The 14995-nt window shown below is 39.2% G+C and overlaps 2 protein-coding genes across 3 annotated transcripts in view; one reads left to right on the forward strand and one right to left on the reverse strand.

The window, feature by feature from the left end:
- Window positions 1-1282: 1282 nt before the first annotated feature.
- On the reverse strand, window positions 1283-6721 carry gpatch4 (G patch domain containing 4). The gene is made up of 8 exons (XM_010747325.3): window positions 6573-6721; window positions 4902-4980; window positions 4739-4812; window positions 4538-4630; window positions 3557-3673; window positions 3203-3321; window positions 2839-2889; window positions 1283-2701 (listed from the first exon to the last, which is right to left on the reverse strand). Exons 2-8 carry the CDS (start codon window positions 4978-4980, stop codon window positions 2002-2004), a joined length of 1233 nt encoding a protein of 410 aa, XP_010745627.3. The 5' UTR covers window positions 6573-6721; the 3' UTR covers window positions 1283-2001.
- A 4186-nt stretch (window positions 6722-10907) lies between these two features.
- The window catches only part of pear1 (platelet endothelial aggregation receptor 1), a 52189-nt gene continuing 48101 nt past the window's right edge, over window positions 10908-14995 (forward strand). For both annotated transcript variants that reach the window (XM_010747334.3, XM_019275207.2), the window contains exon 1: window positions 10908-11138. The gene's annotated coding sequence lies outside the window, so the exon portion shown is untranslated. The remainder of the gene's footprint in view (window positions 11139-14995) is intronic.

Consider the following 14995-nt stretch of genomic DNA (forward strand, 5'->3'; position numbering starts at 1 on the left):
AGTAAAAAATAGTGCCATCTGCTATATATGTTATAAAAAAGGCAAACAATCTCTGCGATGATTTTCATTTTTGGGGGATTTAATAGCCAGTAACATTCTTATTGACATAAACTCTATGTGGATATATAGTGCCAAAAACTGCAGTTCCTCAAACGTCCACTCGAGGTTGGCTTCAGAATAAGTCCGAGCAATAAGTGGGAAGACCCTGCATGTTATTCAATGTAATATTATTAATTATAAGTCATGTAATCAATGCTCAGTCTTTCTTCTGCCGACCCAATGTTCAGAATCTTTTAAGCAACAGTTGACTTGTGCAATCGGGCTGTGTTGTCGCTGAGTTGCTCCATACTGTTACATAAAGACCAGTGTGTCCAAATGTGTTGTGCCGACAAAGATAGAGAAGTTTAGTGGCATATTGTTTGTAAGTCATGTGCGTCATTAGTTTTGTCACCTGTTGTATTAAAGTTCCTCTTTCTTTTAATCCACAGTTCATTCATTTCCCATCTTTGTTTTCACACTATTATTATTTTTTTTTACCTGAACTGTTTTATATAATACTTCCTCTACTTTTGTCCTGTAGATTTTGTGTGTGTGTTTGAAACTTTTTGAGCTACATCTATGAATGACGCTATGAACTGTGCTGTATGCAACAACAATAAAATGTTTGGACAAACCTTCCCATTCACTAGTTTTTCTTCAGTTTTGTTACTTTGTACATGTAGATGACAGAAAACGTCAAAACTGTGAAACAACACATACGGAAACATGTGGGAAACTAACCTTTAACAACTGTGGGCTCATCCAGGATCATAACAAAGTGGGAGGGGGACCGCACAGGAACACAGCAAGTGAACAAAATAATTCAACAAGAACTCAACGTTTGATTTTGAATTGTTTAGGTTAGCCATAGTTTATGATACACGCTTTTTAAGTTTGCACCTACAGTTCCAACACCCACACTCAGTACTGATTGCTGACATAACATATGTATAGTTTGCTTACATTGGGTTGTACTAATGAATTATCTTGCGGTCTTACATGGTCGCTGTGTGGTCCTCCCTCTTTGAGAGAACGCAGCTAGTTTAGGAACATAATCGGCTTCATGTAGTCTTAATTTTCTGAGGTTCATCAAAAATGATCATGTTTGATTTAATTAAATTTAGAATGTGTTTGTTTATTTTTGGTAAAGTTCCATGTAAAGTATTTTAGTATTTCTTTGATTCTCCCTTAAAGGGATAAGAAACATAAAATCTGTACATCTGAAAGAATCACACACGTGAAGTTTGATGTGCCACGTTTAATTTGCATATAAAATTCAGGATTTCATGCAATAACAGTACTTCTATAATCATGTGAACTTCTGTCTCTTTCCTCCTTTTATTAAAATAATGAAACTACACTCATTTCTTGACGTTTGATTCAAGTTTTCCACTTAAAGGCTTAATCCACATTATTTGGGCATTAAAGGCAAGTTAAATCGGCACCACATCTATTCATATGAGATGTCCCAATCGAAAAATGTCAACACTGACTTGATTTTTGGACTTTTGGTTTGGGTTGCACTGTATCAGCAGAGAGAGTTTGGCATCAGACTAAAAGAGCTGAGCTGAATCAGCAACACATTTCATGTTGGAACATTCTTTAAAAAGGTTTACATCGCCACCAAACATCAAAACAGACACGGTTTATTCAGTCACTTGAAAATCCGCAAACCCGAAGTTCAACAGTTCAGATGTCGACTAAGAAAAATCTATTTCATGACACACGTGAGGTTGTTTAACAGGCAGAAGAGGCACAAGAGTTGGATGTCATCATCTTGTAACTGGTTTGATTTACTAATTAAATACATTCTCCAAACAACAGAAGACATCTCAATTCATTTACAGGTCAAATGTCAAATCAGAGAGCACCTCCTCCATTTAGTCGATGTCTGGCTGATGTAAGTTCCTCTAAACAGCAATTTAAACCTGTTCATCAACTTCCGAAGCGTTTCATCAAACACTACTCTTTGGATTTCTTCTTTTTCTTCTTTGCAGGAAGCACCTCATTGTTTAAACTGTCATCTATTGAACTTTTGTCCTTTTTGCATTTTTTCCTTTTCTGCTTTACTTCCTCAAACAAAACAGCAGATTTGTTCTTCTTGGTTTTTGGAGCGCGGTCCTGAACCGGCTCCGACTGGCTGGACTCTGTTTCGTTACACTGCTCTTCCTCTGCAGGCTCACTGGCATGTTTAGAGGATTTCTTTTTCTTCTTCTTCTTCTTCTTCTTCACTTGTGTGTCAGTGTGCAGCTCAGCAGTCTCCTCCGGACTCTCTGTCGCAGGTGAAGTCACTCTCTCTTCCTCTTCATTGTTCTTATGTTTCCTCTTTGTCTTGTGTGAATGGTCTGCTTCACCGTTCTCCACACAGGTCACGGCGTCCTCACTGGCTTTCTTTTTCTTCTTTTTGGGTTTCGTTTCCGAACGTTCAGACGCGTCATCAACATCAACCTCGTCGATGCGTCCAGTAGATCTTTTCTTTTTCCTCTTTTTCCTCTGAGAGTCCTCGTCCGTCTCCTCCCGCCTCTCAGCTCTCGGCTCAGCTGACTGGCAGGTTGGTGGAGTTGCTGGCTGGCTCTTCTTGCTGTACTTGGCCATGAACTCGGCCTCCTGCTGCTCTAGCCTGGCTAACTTGGCGCTCATGGTCAAGCCGTGCCTGGCTCCTCTAGAGAAACGACAGAAACGCATCAGAAATTAATTCCGGGTTTAGATTTTTACACTTCTTTACAACTTCGCTTATTTTGTTTTTTTACTACATTTCAAACAGGAATTAGAACTCAGGAACTTTATGAATGAACTTACTTGTGAGCCGTGCGTCCTCCACAGGCCTTCATTAGGTCATTATCAGAAAGGCTGTTGAGCATAAATGAATTATTTCAATTAAAGCAGTTAGAAACATGATTATAAGGAAATGAAACTGACAGTTGTCTTAGCTTAGGGTGAAAAACGCTAACATGGCTTTTCCTGGTAAGTTCATAAAATCCAAAATGTGTACTGGGTATGTTTTTTAGAAATAACTCGCTGCTGATCTCTGCCTCCCTCCAACATTTCTCCCAACATATTAAAGTAACCTCGGCCAGCCAAACGCTCTGTCTGCATCTTAGAATTGATAAATCTCCACTCCTCGGATAACTACAAAAAAAAAATCATCAGATGAAGTTCTCACTTGATGGTGCTGGAGAGATCCAGTTTCTTGTCTTCCTCCTCCTCGTCTGAGCTACTGCTGTCGTCTGAGTTGGAAGCCTTCGGCTCCGGCTGCTCCTGACCAGACAGCAGTGTGGCCGACTGACAGAGAAGCGAGGAGACGAAGACAAAACACAGTGAGTCATCGTCGGTTCACAGCAGAATCAGCCACACGTGAAAATACGAATAGATTTACGGAAATGGTTCTGGAACTGTTCGTAGCACTTTATTTGAACTATTAAAGTCTGGCAGTGTTGTACTGTGTAACCACTGCGTGACATAGCTCATTCCTCTGTGTCAATATCAATTGATATTCAGCAAATAATAAACAGAATACCTTGACAAAGCATCCATAAAGTTTGGCTTTAGCCAGCGCGGCTTTCCGCGGCCTTTTATTGGAGATCATCCCATCCTCTTCATCTTCCTCCACCGTCCTCTTCAGCTGAATGCCATTCTGGATCATACAGAAAACATCAGCATCAGCTGATTAGGGCTGCCACAAACGATTATTTTGATAGTCGACTAATCGCCAATTATTTTTTCGATTAGTCGACTAATCGGATCATATGTAAATTGACTGTCCCGGAGAGGGGCGGGTTGGCGGGCGCGGTAAAGCTTGCGGAGCCACCTTCGCCCCCGAGTCTTTCCATGCCGACCCAGAGCCGTCGCGGAGGAAATGCGCCAGGTGGAGACCAGCCAGCGTCGGGGAGAGGTCCCACGAGGGGATCCTCCCGCACCGTGCGGCCGTCCCTGACCCGCAGACTGCGCGGAAGTTGCGGAAAAATCGCGGTGATTGGTTAAAATTGCAACACCGCCCTGAATTCACGGGGATTCACTGAAGTTGCGTTGAAGCTGCAAATCGCAACATCGTGAATTCCCGGAGGGTCTGTGTTATGGTATCATTTACTAAATTAGTTGTCGACGATTTTGTTCGTCGACATAATCGTGACTAATCGTGACAGCTGATTTCACTCATCAACAGGAGAGGAGAAACGAATCAGTGCAATCTTTAGTTCAGATCTAAGTTTTTTTTATATATGCTGCCCTCGGCCACAAAGCTGCTCGACATTCACAAGCGGAGTGACGTGAATCACTTCTCGTGCATCATCTCGTAACCTTTGCAAATGTTTGACTGCTAAATATCATACGATTGTTTCCGCATTCTGAAAAAAGGCATCCAATTCCCACAAAAAAAAAAAAAAAACGACCTTTTTGAAACGAAAGAAAAGGTTAGGTCACAACCTTTACATCACAAAGGTCCAGGCTCGTGTTGTTTTGCTGAGCTGGGTGTGGGGTGTGTTCAGCTTTGTGAACTTACCTGATCAGATTCCACCTGCAGACTGGAAGAGGCCTTATTGAAGACGTGATCCCACCAGTGGAAGGTGAACTGATCCCCTTCTTTATGGCCGACCTGGTACAGAGGAGCAACATGTGAGCCTACAGACATCAAGCCGGTGATAGAGCAGTCATAACTGTGCAAATGCTGCATTAAAAAAAAAAAAAGCCAAATGTCACTCACTCCTCCTTTGTCGCATTTCACTTTGACCTTGATAGCTTCTGATATGCCGTTCTCAGCTCGCCCCAGTCCTTTACCTGAGGACGGCATGGATGAGAAATCTGCACCTCTGACTGACACACTGCAGTCATTCAATGGTTGCACAAAAGAGCTCAGAGCGTCTTACCGTGTTCCCAGCCGTGACGCAGGAGTTGCTGCTCCGCAAACTTCAAGCCACGACTCTTCTCTTGAACAACTTCTGCCATCTGTTTAAAAAAGGACAGCGTGGAATATGAGGCAGGACAACTGACTGCACGTCTTTGTATGCCTGACTAACGCTGAATATTTTCACCTCTTCAGGAGAAGGGAAAATAAAAGTTTTGGCTGACAGGTCTAACACATACATCACGCAACCTGTGAAGGAGGAGGTTGCTGTGATTTAAGGGATCGCTAGATGCCAAAAAGGTTTGGGAAAACACTTCTATCAGCACTGTACAAACATTTTGAACTTGATAAAACTGACACAAAAGATCCTGCTGTAAATCCTCAAAACGGGAAGCTGGAAGACTTTAACAGGAACAGACCGCTGAGAGTTAACATATTTCTTTGTTTGTAGACTAATGAACATTTAGAGACACAGAGTCGTCGGGTCACGAGCCAGAGAGGACGGCATCTCCGGTACTGATAAGTGTATCGATGAATCCTCCTTGGCCAAGCTTCAATAAACCTTTCAGGCATCTTGGACTGTCTCTGTGTTTTTATGTATTTATCAAGTCAAGTTTATTGTCAATCAGAATCAGAAATACTTTAATAATCCCAGGGGGAATTTATTTATCTGCCATTTGTACATACAGAGAATTATCCCTGCTGCAAACAGCAACACACATGATATATAAAATATATACAAGTTAAAAGATATCTAAGAAAAATACAGCAAATCTAAAAACATATAAACAGTATAAATATGGCAGATATAGCAGTATTAACAGAATGAAGAGTGTAAATGGTGAGGTCTATCAAAATACATAGAGATGGTGCAACTGGGTTTCTAAAAAGTTTTTAAAGTTTATAAAGTAAAGTTTGGCTCGGCATATGTATTCATACGAGGCTTTGTACAGACTGCAGCAACAAATTTCCTTTAAGAACAATTAAGACTATTAATATATAATATATAGAGTAGTTAAGACTCAGGAGCACCTTCAGTCACTTTAACAATCAGTGTATTCTCTGTACAGCCTCTCAAACACTAAATTTTTTATAAGGTTTTAGATTTACATATTGCATAGTTCACTGTTACTTGGTTTTTATTTTACTGTTATTAATACATGTGTATATAGTGTTAAAGTAGGATATCGTATAGGTGTATATTGTTAAAGTTTTCTTGCTATCTCACTCACAGTTTGGGAGCTGCTGTAACAAAAACTATTTCCCTACGGGGATTAATAAAGTATTTCTGATTATTAAGGAGACATTAATTGATAACTACTCTAATAATTAAGTTTAATCATTCTCCGGTTTGAAGATTTGATGCTGTTGTTTATCTCTATGTTATATAGTTATATATTATTAAACAGTTTATCTGCATATATTAACTAAATATCTGAGTTTGTTTTGAATTTTTGCTCGGATAAAAACGATTTGATGTCATTTTTGTTCAGGTAACTTCTGATGGGAGATTCATTAATTCAAAATAAAGGTACTCCTAAAGTCACTACAGCTGCATGTCAGTCATAATCTACACACACACTGGTTTGTATCAAGATAAATCACATTTGTGTTTCCTCGCTGATGTTGACAGGAGTCGCTGACATTAAAAAGCTGCAGGTAAACATCAGGTAAAAGTCAAACACATTTTTACCTTTTGACTTTGTCTTGCTTCGTCAAACCTGGATCATTAAAGAACAGCTGAGGAGGAAAACCTTTAAAAACACGTTTAAACAGACAGACATGTGGCTGCAGCTGAGGGCCGACATGACACCGGAAACACGTCACCGTGGCTCCCGCCTTCTTCTTCGAGACTCAGCCAATCAGAACAGAGGAGGAGAAATTAAATCCTGTATTAAAATATTATTTGAAATATGTTATATGATTAAATTAGAAATCTTTTTATTGTCATTGAACAACAGACATACTGTAAGCACAATGAAATTACAGGGCGCTTCAACGAGGTGCTGCTCCTAATATAGATAGATAGATAGATAGATAGATAGATAGATAGATAGATAGATAGATAGATAGACTTTATTTATCCCAAGCTGGGAAATTACAGTAATAGTATAGACAAAGATAAAACCAAAACATAAATACAAATGCAAAAATAAAATATAGATGCTATACAAAGAAAACAACAACAAAAAACAGGGTATTCATAAAAAGTGAATCCTGCATCGTATTTGCAGAGCAAATGGTAAAAGCAATTATTGCACATGAGGTTATTGCTCGTGACACACAGGTAAGATTATTGCACAGGAAGTTATGAGGGTAAAGTTATTGCACAAGAGATTTGCATGTTGGGGGTCTAGTGAATGTGTGCGTTCAGGATGGTTATGGCAATTAAATTAATACAAACATACAGATGGATAACTTACTGTATTTTTTATATTGTAGTAAATATTATATGTGTTTTCATATAATGTAAAATACAGAGATGATACATACTGTTAAATGTAAATGTTTTGGCAACAGAAAAGTACTGAAAGTATCTAAAAAAGCAGCACGGTAATGCCACCATGTCATATACCGTATGCATCGCTACATCTTATATTTATTACTGTAACATTTAAACATTTACATTTTTGGAAAGGTGCATCAAAAGGGTTTGAATATGTCCGTTGTTAAAAAAACAGCTTCAATCAAGAGGTGGAACAAACAAAGACAGACGTGTGATACTGACAGACAAGGTGGAGTAAGGAATAAAGTTACCTAAAAGAAAAAATAGTGGGTAGATTAGATGAATTAGAAGAAACTTGACAAATATATTACAGCAATATCAGCTTACAGTAAAACACAGAATTGGATGTTTGAATCATTAATAAATCAGTCACATACAGCAGCTCTTTTCCCCTGTTAGTCTGTGATTGTCCTTTAATTGGATTTTCTGTAAAATCCGATTAAAGGACAACCAACTTTATTTCAGTGGTGAAAAGTAAAACAATAATAGGATTTCAAATAAAGTTATCAGAGGACAATAGGAGCCATGAACCCCAGAATGTCAGTAGATGGCAGCATTTCACACCAGGAAAAATACAATCTACAGAAAAGTCAAGTGATTCTTTTAAAGCATCCCAGGTGCCAACGTGTAAAGGCATTTACATCAACAGTATAAGGTGCTAAATTATTTTAAATGAGCCATATGCAAAAAATAGTGTTGATTAAGGGTTTTTAAATAGTTCCTGTGTTTTTAGAATCTGATCTAACGTCTCTTTGTTTATGGCATATCTGATGGATGCATTATTCATCAAATAGGCTGCAGAATTTTCAGGGTTTCCCTTCATGAGATTACAGTTCAGGCCAATTCACTGCTTCAGATATTCATCATACCAGAGTGAAAACAGGTTCAGGCTCTGTGCTTCCCAGAAAACACCGCTTTCCTTTAATTATCTCCAGAAAATTTAACTTAACGTATAAATGATGTTCAGTCTGTCAACAAGACCCAATTTAATTTGCAGCAACCGAAAGTTATTGTCATATTTCAGCCATGAAACTAGCAGAGATCAACTCCATGATGAATAAATTAAGGTTTGAATGCGAGGAATGACACTTGTTTGAGTGTAATATAAAGTTACAACCTGGATTTTTTTTTTCTGAATATCTCTTCTGACCTTATGAGGACGACTAAAAGCAACACCAAAGTGATGCCACCCCCTCTGTGTGACCTCAGCATGGGACCGCTGCTCAGTCCTTATCTGGCTTGCAGGAAACAATTTTATTTCCCCCTGCTTTTGGTTTCCGTGCAGTGAGGATGTTTGCTCCAACCAGGCCTGCATCCATGAGTTGTTTATCTGTGTCAGCACTCAGCAGGGGGGGGAAAACACCCGTCCTCAAACAGGCTGGTTATCATGGCTCATGGCTGGCCTACTGTTTGGGAGGAAGCCTTCCAACTGTTGGCTGCAAAGACCGACTGACAGTTATTTCAGGAGAGGATATTACACAGCTGTCAATAAAATAAAGGGAGAGTGTGTGAGAGACAGAAAGAGTTTTTAAGATTATGATTTGGGCTGCAAGCCACAGAATACAAATATATATTTCAGATATACTTCCAACTTTCTGGCAACAGTTTGGAGAAAAAGTCAGTTTCCCGTTTCAACTTGACACAAAGTCCTTAAAGAAATATCCTCCTGAATTTAGTGTGGAAGAGCCAGATTGGATTTCAAAAAGGCCCAACCTCAACCCCGTCCAACACCTTCGGGCTGAACTGGAATGGCGACAGCCTGCTCGGCTTTGCTGCCCAGTCTCAGTGTTGGACCTTACTAACGGTCTGATGTGGCTGCAGCCTGCTTCCATAATCAGGTAGATAGACTTTTTTATATAAAAGTGAGGATGTGTAGTCATCTACATACACATACAAAAGTAACAATATGTCCGAACATGCTGACATTGCTCAATAATTTGAACAGCTACAAGTTAAAGTGACATTTAGTGAGTATTAAGGATGATCTTGCCACCATTAGGTTAGAATTTCACCTTGACAAACTCAACTTCAGCAACTAACTGACTTGCTCAAAGTTAGTTCAGAAGATGAGAAGACCGACACCAATTTTGTATTTGTCTTGTTCAGTATAGGGCTACAGGAACAGCCTATGACAGTAGAAGAATGGACGTCGTATCCGTGACTTCCATCCGAAGAGTTGTTGTGAAGCTCAAAATCTTTGGCACTTGCCGCCACCATGTTGTCCTGCCTCTAATCTAAAAATCACTAACGATGTGGTTCATTAATGGACCTGAGGTGGATTTAATGTCACCTGGGTGCTCAAACGAGCCACCATACTGTCAATCAAAGCAGCTACAATGTTAATTAGCTTCACTTTAAGCCTTAATATAATTTGAAAGGGTGAGTTATATAAAAATTCACCCTCAGTACAGTTAGCTGTAGAGACCAAAACTGTTTTTTGTACCAGGCTGTAAACATGTTTATTTCTGCTGTGAAGTTGGACATTTGACCATGGGGACCTATGGAGACTGACTTGTTCTGTAGACAGCCTCAAGTGGCTGTTTGAGGAACTGCAGTTTATCTATCTTTTATTTTTGTACATTACCTATTTTTGTTTTTATTGATTGGTATTTTTATTTTATTATTTTCGTATAAGAATAAAATGTCAAAGGTATTATAAAGCTATTATAGTTTCTTGTGTGTTTGTATGTAAATTGGCAGTGAAATGCAAAGGGGGGGCCGCCACCTTAAATCTTACCTAGGGCGTCAAATTGGTTAGGATCAGGACTGCACACACACAGATCCTTTAAGTTTAGGTGATTAAATCTTGAGTGAGGTTTTCAGCAAAGTAATGTTCAAAACTAAATCTAAATAAAAAAACTCAACTGTACATTGGTATTTTGTTAATTGAAGCTGTTTTTCTTCTCTACAAAACAACCTCACTGCCTTAGAACAAAACATGTTGATCATTTCTATCTGTGTTAAAGGGCATTGCATGCAAAGTGAAACGGTGACTAATACCATGGTTAGGTGTTTGTCTCCTATGATATCACTCCGTTCAAGAACCGGTGTTAATTTAGAAACCCTCCCTTTAATAGACATGTGAAACTCCAACAATAAACTGTATGTTAGGAACTGTCATGGATGGCAAAAAACACTATGCATGATTTAGAGGTTTGACCCTGGTTTATTGCAGTAGCTTCTATCTACACAGAGATTAAATTAGCCATATTTTTTCCACCTGCAAGAGCCAGGCTAAAAGAAAATTTCTGTTTTCCATCAGGTATAATCCCACAGGACCATTTATCCCCTCACAGAAACACACACACACACACACACACACACACACACACACACACACACACACACACACACACACACACACACACACACACGTATCAAGGTCTGAAGCACAAAAACAACTCTCAATCTCCTCTTTGACCTCCCTCTCTGCTCCATCCCTCCTTTTTTCTCTCCTCCTCCTCCCTCCTCCTCCTCCCTCCTCCAGTCCCCTCGCTCGCTGTCACAGTTTTTCCAGTTTCTTTGGCTCCACTTCAGGACCCTCCCCCGCTGGATGCGACCGCTCTCTTTCTGTCTCTTTACACTCTTCTCAATGTTTATAGCGCCTGAAGATTTTTCTAAGTGTGTGAGCTCTTGAAAAGAAAAAACGCATTTCTTTTTTTTTCTTCTTTCTTCTTCTCATTTTTCGTCCTTGGGAAGTGTAACTGCAATAATATAGAGCGACAAATAATCCGGGAGTTCTTGGCCGGCGAGGTGAGTAAAAAAACTGTCAGTGAGTAAAAATGACAAAACAAAACAAAATGTTTATTTGAAAGCCAAACACAGATATGATGATCCATGTGACTGGTTAATAGACTGGATGTATACATTTTTAAATTGTGTATCGTGTCGCGCACTGTATGGGGATGTGCTGTGCAGCATGTACTACAGACCCCAAAATGGTAAAAAGATGCAACTTCAGATGCAAGATCACTGCTTAAAAAAACAAAACATTAAATTTCCCTTTAAGGACTTACAGTGCCACTTATGTAATCTGCTGTGAGTTTATAGTTTGAGTTGTTGAGAAAGTTCTTCTGACAATAACATCCATCTGAATGTCAAGAGCTCTGCATGGAGACTACATATCTTTTATATACAGTAAGTCATTTTGAACATGCTTGATAGTTGTGAACAAGTACAATTAAGAAGTACTCAGATGCTTTACTTCACTGAAAGTGTAAATACGTCAAATGTACTCACTAAGAGCAACTTTACTTCATTATTTCCTCTTTATACTACTTTATACTTCCGATGCACTGAAATAAAACAGGGTCACTATCTGAATTATGAGTACATTTTGATACTTCAAATACATTCTGCAAACAATACTCTGATTTAAGTGACATTTTCAGTGCACCTTTACCTGTAATCAAGTGTTTTTGTATTGCAATATGGCTGCCTTTTTCTCAAGTACATCCCCCACCACTACTCGAGTAAAAGTACAAAAGCATCATCAGTACTTCAAATAACAGTACTCATTGTGCAGAAATGTTATGTTATTATTGTTTTATTATTACAGATCCCTTAATATGCACACAGCATTTAAATACCCCAAATGTTTACTCACTACTAGCACTATACTATTATATTTTATCTACTATTGTGTAGTTTGATCTATAATGTGTATAATATTATGGTAGACAATCACGTTTTGTATGTAAAATCTTAATTTGCAACTGTTGTGTAGATGTAGTATTAACTTACAAAACATGGAAATACTTAAGTGTGTCAGAATTAGGTGCAGTACTTGAGTAACTTAGTTACTTTCCAGGGTGTGAAAGAGTGCACGTCACACTTTTATTGCCATATTTGTCAGATTTCTGAACATATTTTGGTGTTTTGTTGCTGTTTTTCTTTATCACATATGCTCCATGTGAGGCGACCTCCCACCACCAGCTAACACTAACAATGAAACCACGTGTCGGTTGATCAACGAGCGGACAGGCTATTGTTATAAGTCACTCCTCATAGAAAGACAATGCACAGCCGACACTTATCAGAGAGTGAACTGAATCACTGGTAGCACTGTGTCACCACTTTATGCACTTTCTGTTTATTTTCCTGCCTGACTGAGTTTGCTTTGAAAACTTCTCCAAGCTACTATCAAGAGAGTGTCAAAACTCAAAAAAGCTGTGCTCTTCTGGCTTGTCTTTCCTATCGATTCATTGCAGAGGAAGTCGCTGGGAGTAGGTCTTCTGTTTCCTCCTCTTCCACCTCCTCCTCTTCCTCCTCTTTAGTTAATCTAAGTTCTGGATTCATGTCTTGTTTTGTTTTTCGGATGAAAGAAAAAGCTGTGATTCAAGCCAATGAAACGTGGCGTGCAGGGTAGCTGCAGTCCATACAACTGTGTGACATCCTGTGTGTGATGATGTGACTCAACTTTCATGTCCTGTCAGTGAAGTTAATCAGGTGAAGCAGAGTGTTTTTTCTTCTTCTCTGCAGATGTGAGAGGATGTAATGGGTTATTAATGTGTTGCTTTCATGCTTATTTTGTGACTAAAGATTGCTTGTGACGGACTGAATGTTTGTGTCCTCGTTTCACTTATTTTTTTGGTGCTGGTGCAACTTTTGGGAAGCAGTAAAAGATCCTCGGAGTTTGGATAAAAAGGTATTTCACAAAGTGAATAAAAGCACAAACTTGCACGTTGACAGGGTGTTCATAGTCACTTGTTGACAAACTGATTGACACTTTTTACAACCTTGGTTCTCTGTAAGTTCAGGGCTATAAAATGAGTAACTGCTGTACATTGAGGCGTACTGTTTTGGAAGCAAACTCATTTCTTCTCCCTGGCGGAGCTGTAAAATCACCTTGTAAATTCAGCATTTTTGCTCTTTTGCACTTATTGACTGTGACTTATGAATGAAGGCTCTTTTTAGATTAAGTAAACCCTGGCACCATTTTAAGCATTAAAAAAAAAACATCTGCGAGGAAGGCAAGATATGATTAACTATCAGAGTAAATCTTAACCACCTGGTTTGGACTCCTGACCTCACATCTGCTCTGGCAACCAGAAATCGCCAGGAAGTCTCTCTGACTGCAGACTGAACTTTCCTTTGTCCTTCTCCAAGTATCCCTGTGCCATTTTTATACGTATCATTATTTACAGATATTGGACACTGGAGTTGAATTCTGCATGTGCAAAGTAACACAAGCGTGCCTCCTCGATTTTTGTTTTTCTTCCTTGTCCTCATATGAGATCCTCATTAGTGGAAAATAGCATCTCTCCCTTGGTAACGTCTCTGCCCTCCTCCAGACTGTTTCAGCTATCAGTGGTATAATGGTGACCCTTTTTTTTTTTTTTTTTTTTTTGTCTGGTTGAGCAACAAACCCGTCTCCAGTCTGACAGCTGGTGATCTGGATGACTTACCATCTGTTTGTCCAGGAGAGGGCTCAGGCTACTGGATATGTTTTGGTTGGAGATGACACAGGCCAGAGACACAAAGAGATGAGGTAGAAGTAGGAAAAAAGTGGACTTGAGGTAAAAGACATTAGTGTTAATCTGATCCCCCAAGTGCCTGGACATTTTTAAAATTGATTGGAACACCATGCAGAGAAAGAAAGTCTGCATGTTGTCTTTTGAGGACCACAACTTTTCTTGACAAGTTCATACCCGATGGCCACACGCCACTTGTGTAATTTAAGTGAGATCACAGCCTGAAGTCTTTGTCTGTGTTCCTTTGAAGTGCATACCGAGGCGTGGTTTTATGGACTGGTTGACCCAGACTGAAATATCTCAATAAATCTACTGATTTAATAAAAAGAATCATAGATACTCATGGTCCCCAGAGGATGACATCCACTGACTTTGGTGATCCTTTGATTTTTCATGTAGCTCCACAGGCCAAAGTTAAAATATCTCAATATCTAGAAGATGTTTTGGCACAAAAATTGGTGCAGCCATTCATAGTACCCAGAGGATGAACGCTACTGACTTTGGGGATCCTCTGACTTTTATTGGAGCCTCACAGGTCAAAGTTGAAGAATATGTCAGCAGTTACAGGACTGTTGTAAGGGTACCCAGAGGATTAACCCTACTGGCTTTCCCTCTTGCATCACAGTGAGGTTGAGATTTTATATTTTGAGTGAAAGGTCTGAAAATTGAATGGATTGCCATAAAATTTGGTATGAATTATGTGTGGGTATTTGCCACTGCCGTCGAAGTTGATGACGGTTCAACTTTTTCTATTGTTCTATCGTCTATTGTGTGACCATGGAAACCACAGATGTTACAGTGAGCTGATTTTATTGTTTCTGAGTTCTCTGATCTCAGGAAACAAAGAGATCAATGAATGGTCTTGAAGCAACATCAGTTTCAAAGCTTGATTATCACCAAAACAAACACTACATTAAATCCGTTCTAACCATTTCCTCTGTTTTAAGATACAAACTTGCTATGCTCTAGTTAGATGCATGATAAGATTATGGCAGGTGAATAGCAGCAGTGTGTAGTGTATGGTATTGTAGAGGTGTGAGTTAGAGTCAGTACTCAGTGACTAGAACACTTTTCATATATCAGTTGCAAAGTTTTCCTTGTCAAAGTTAAGAAGTTGTACAAAATGACCTTTGTCTA

Source organism: Larimichthys crocea, chromosome XIII, assembly GCF_000972845.2.
Source record: "Larimichthys crocea isolate SSNF chromosome XIII, L_crocea_2.0, whole genome shotgun sequence".
Taxonomy (NCBI): Eukaryota; Metazoa; Chordata; class Actinopteri; family Sciaenidae; genus Larimichthys; species Larimichthys crocea.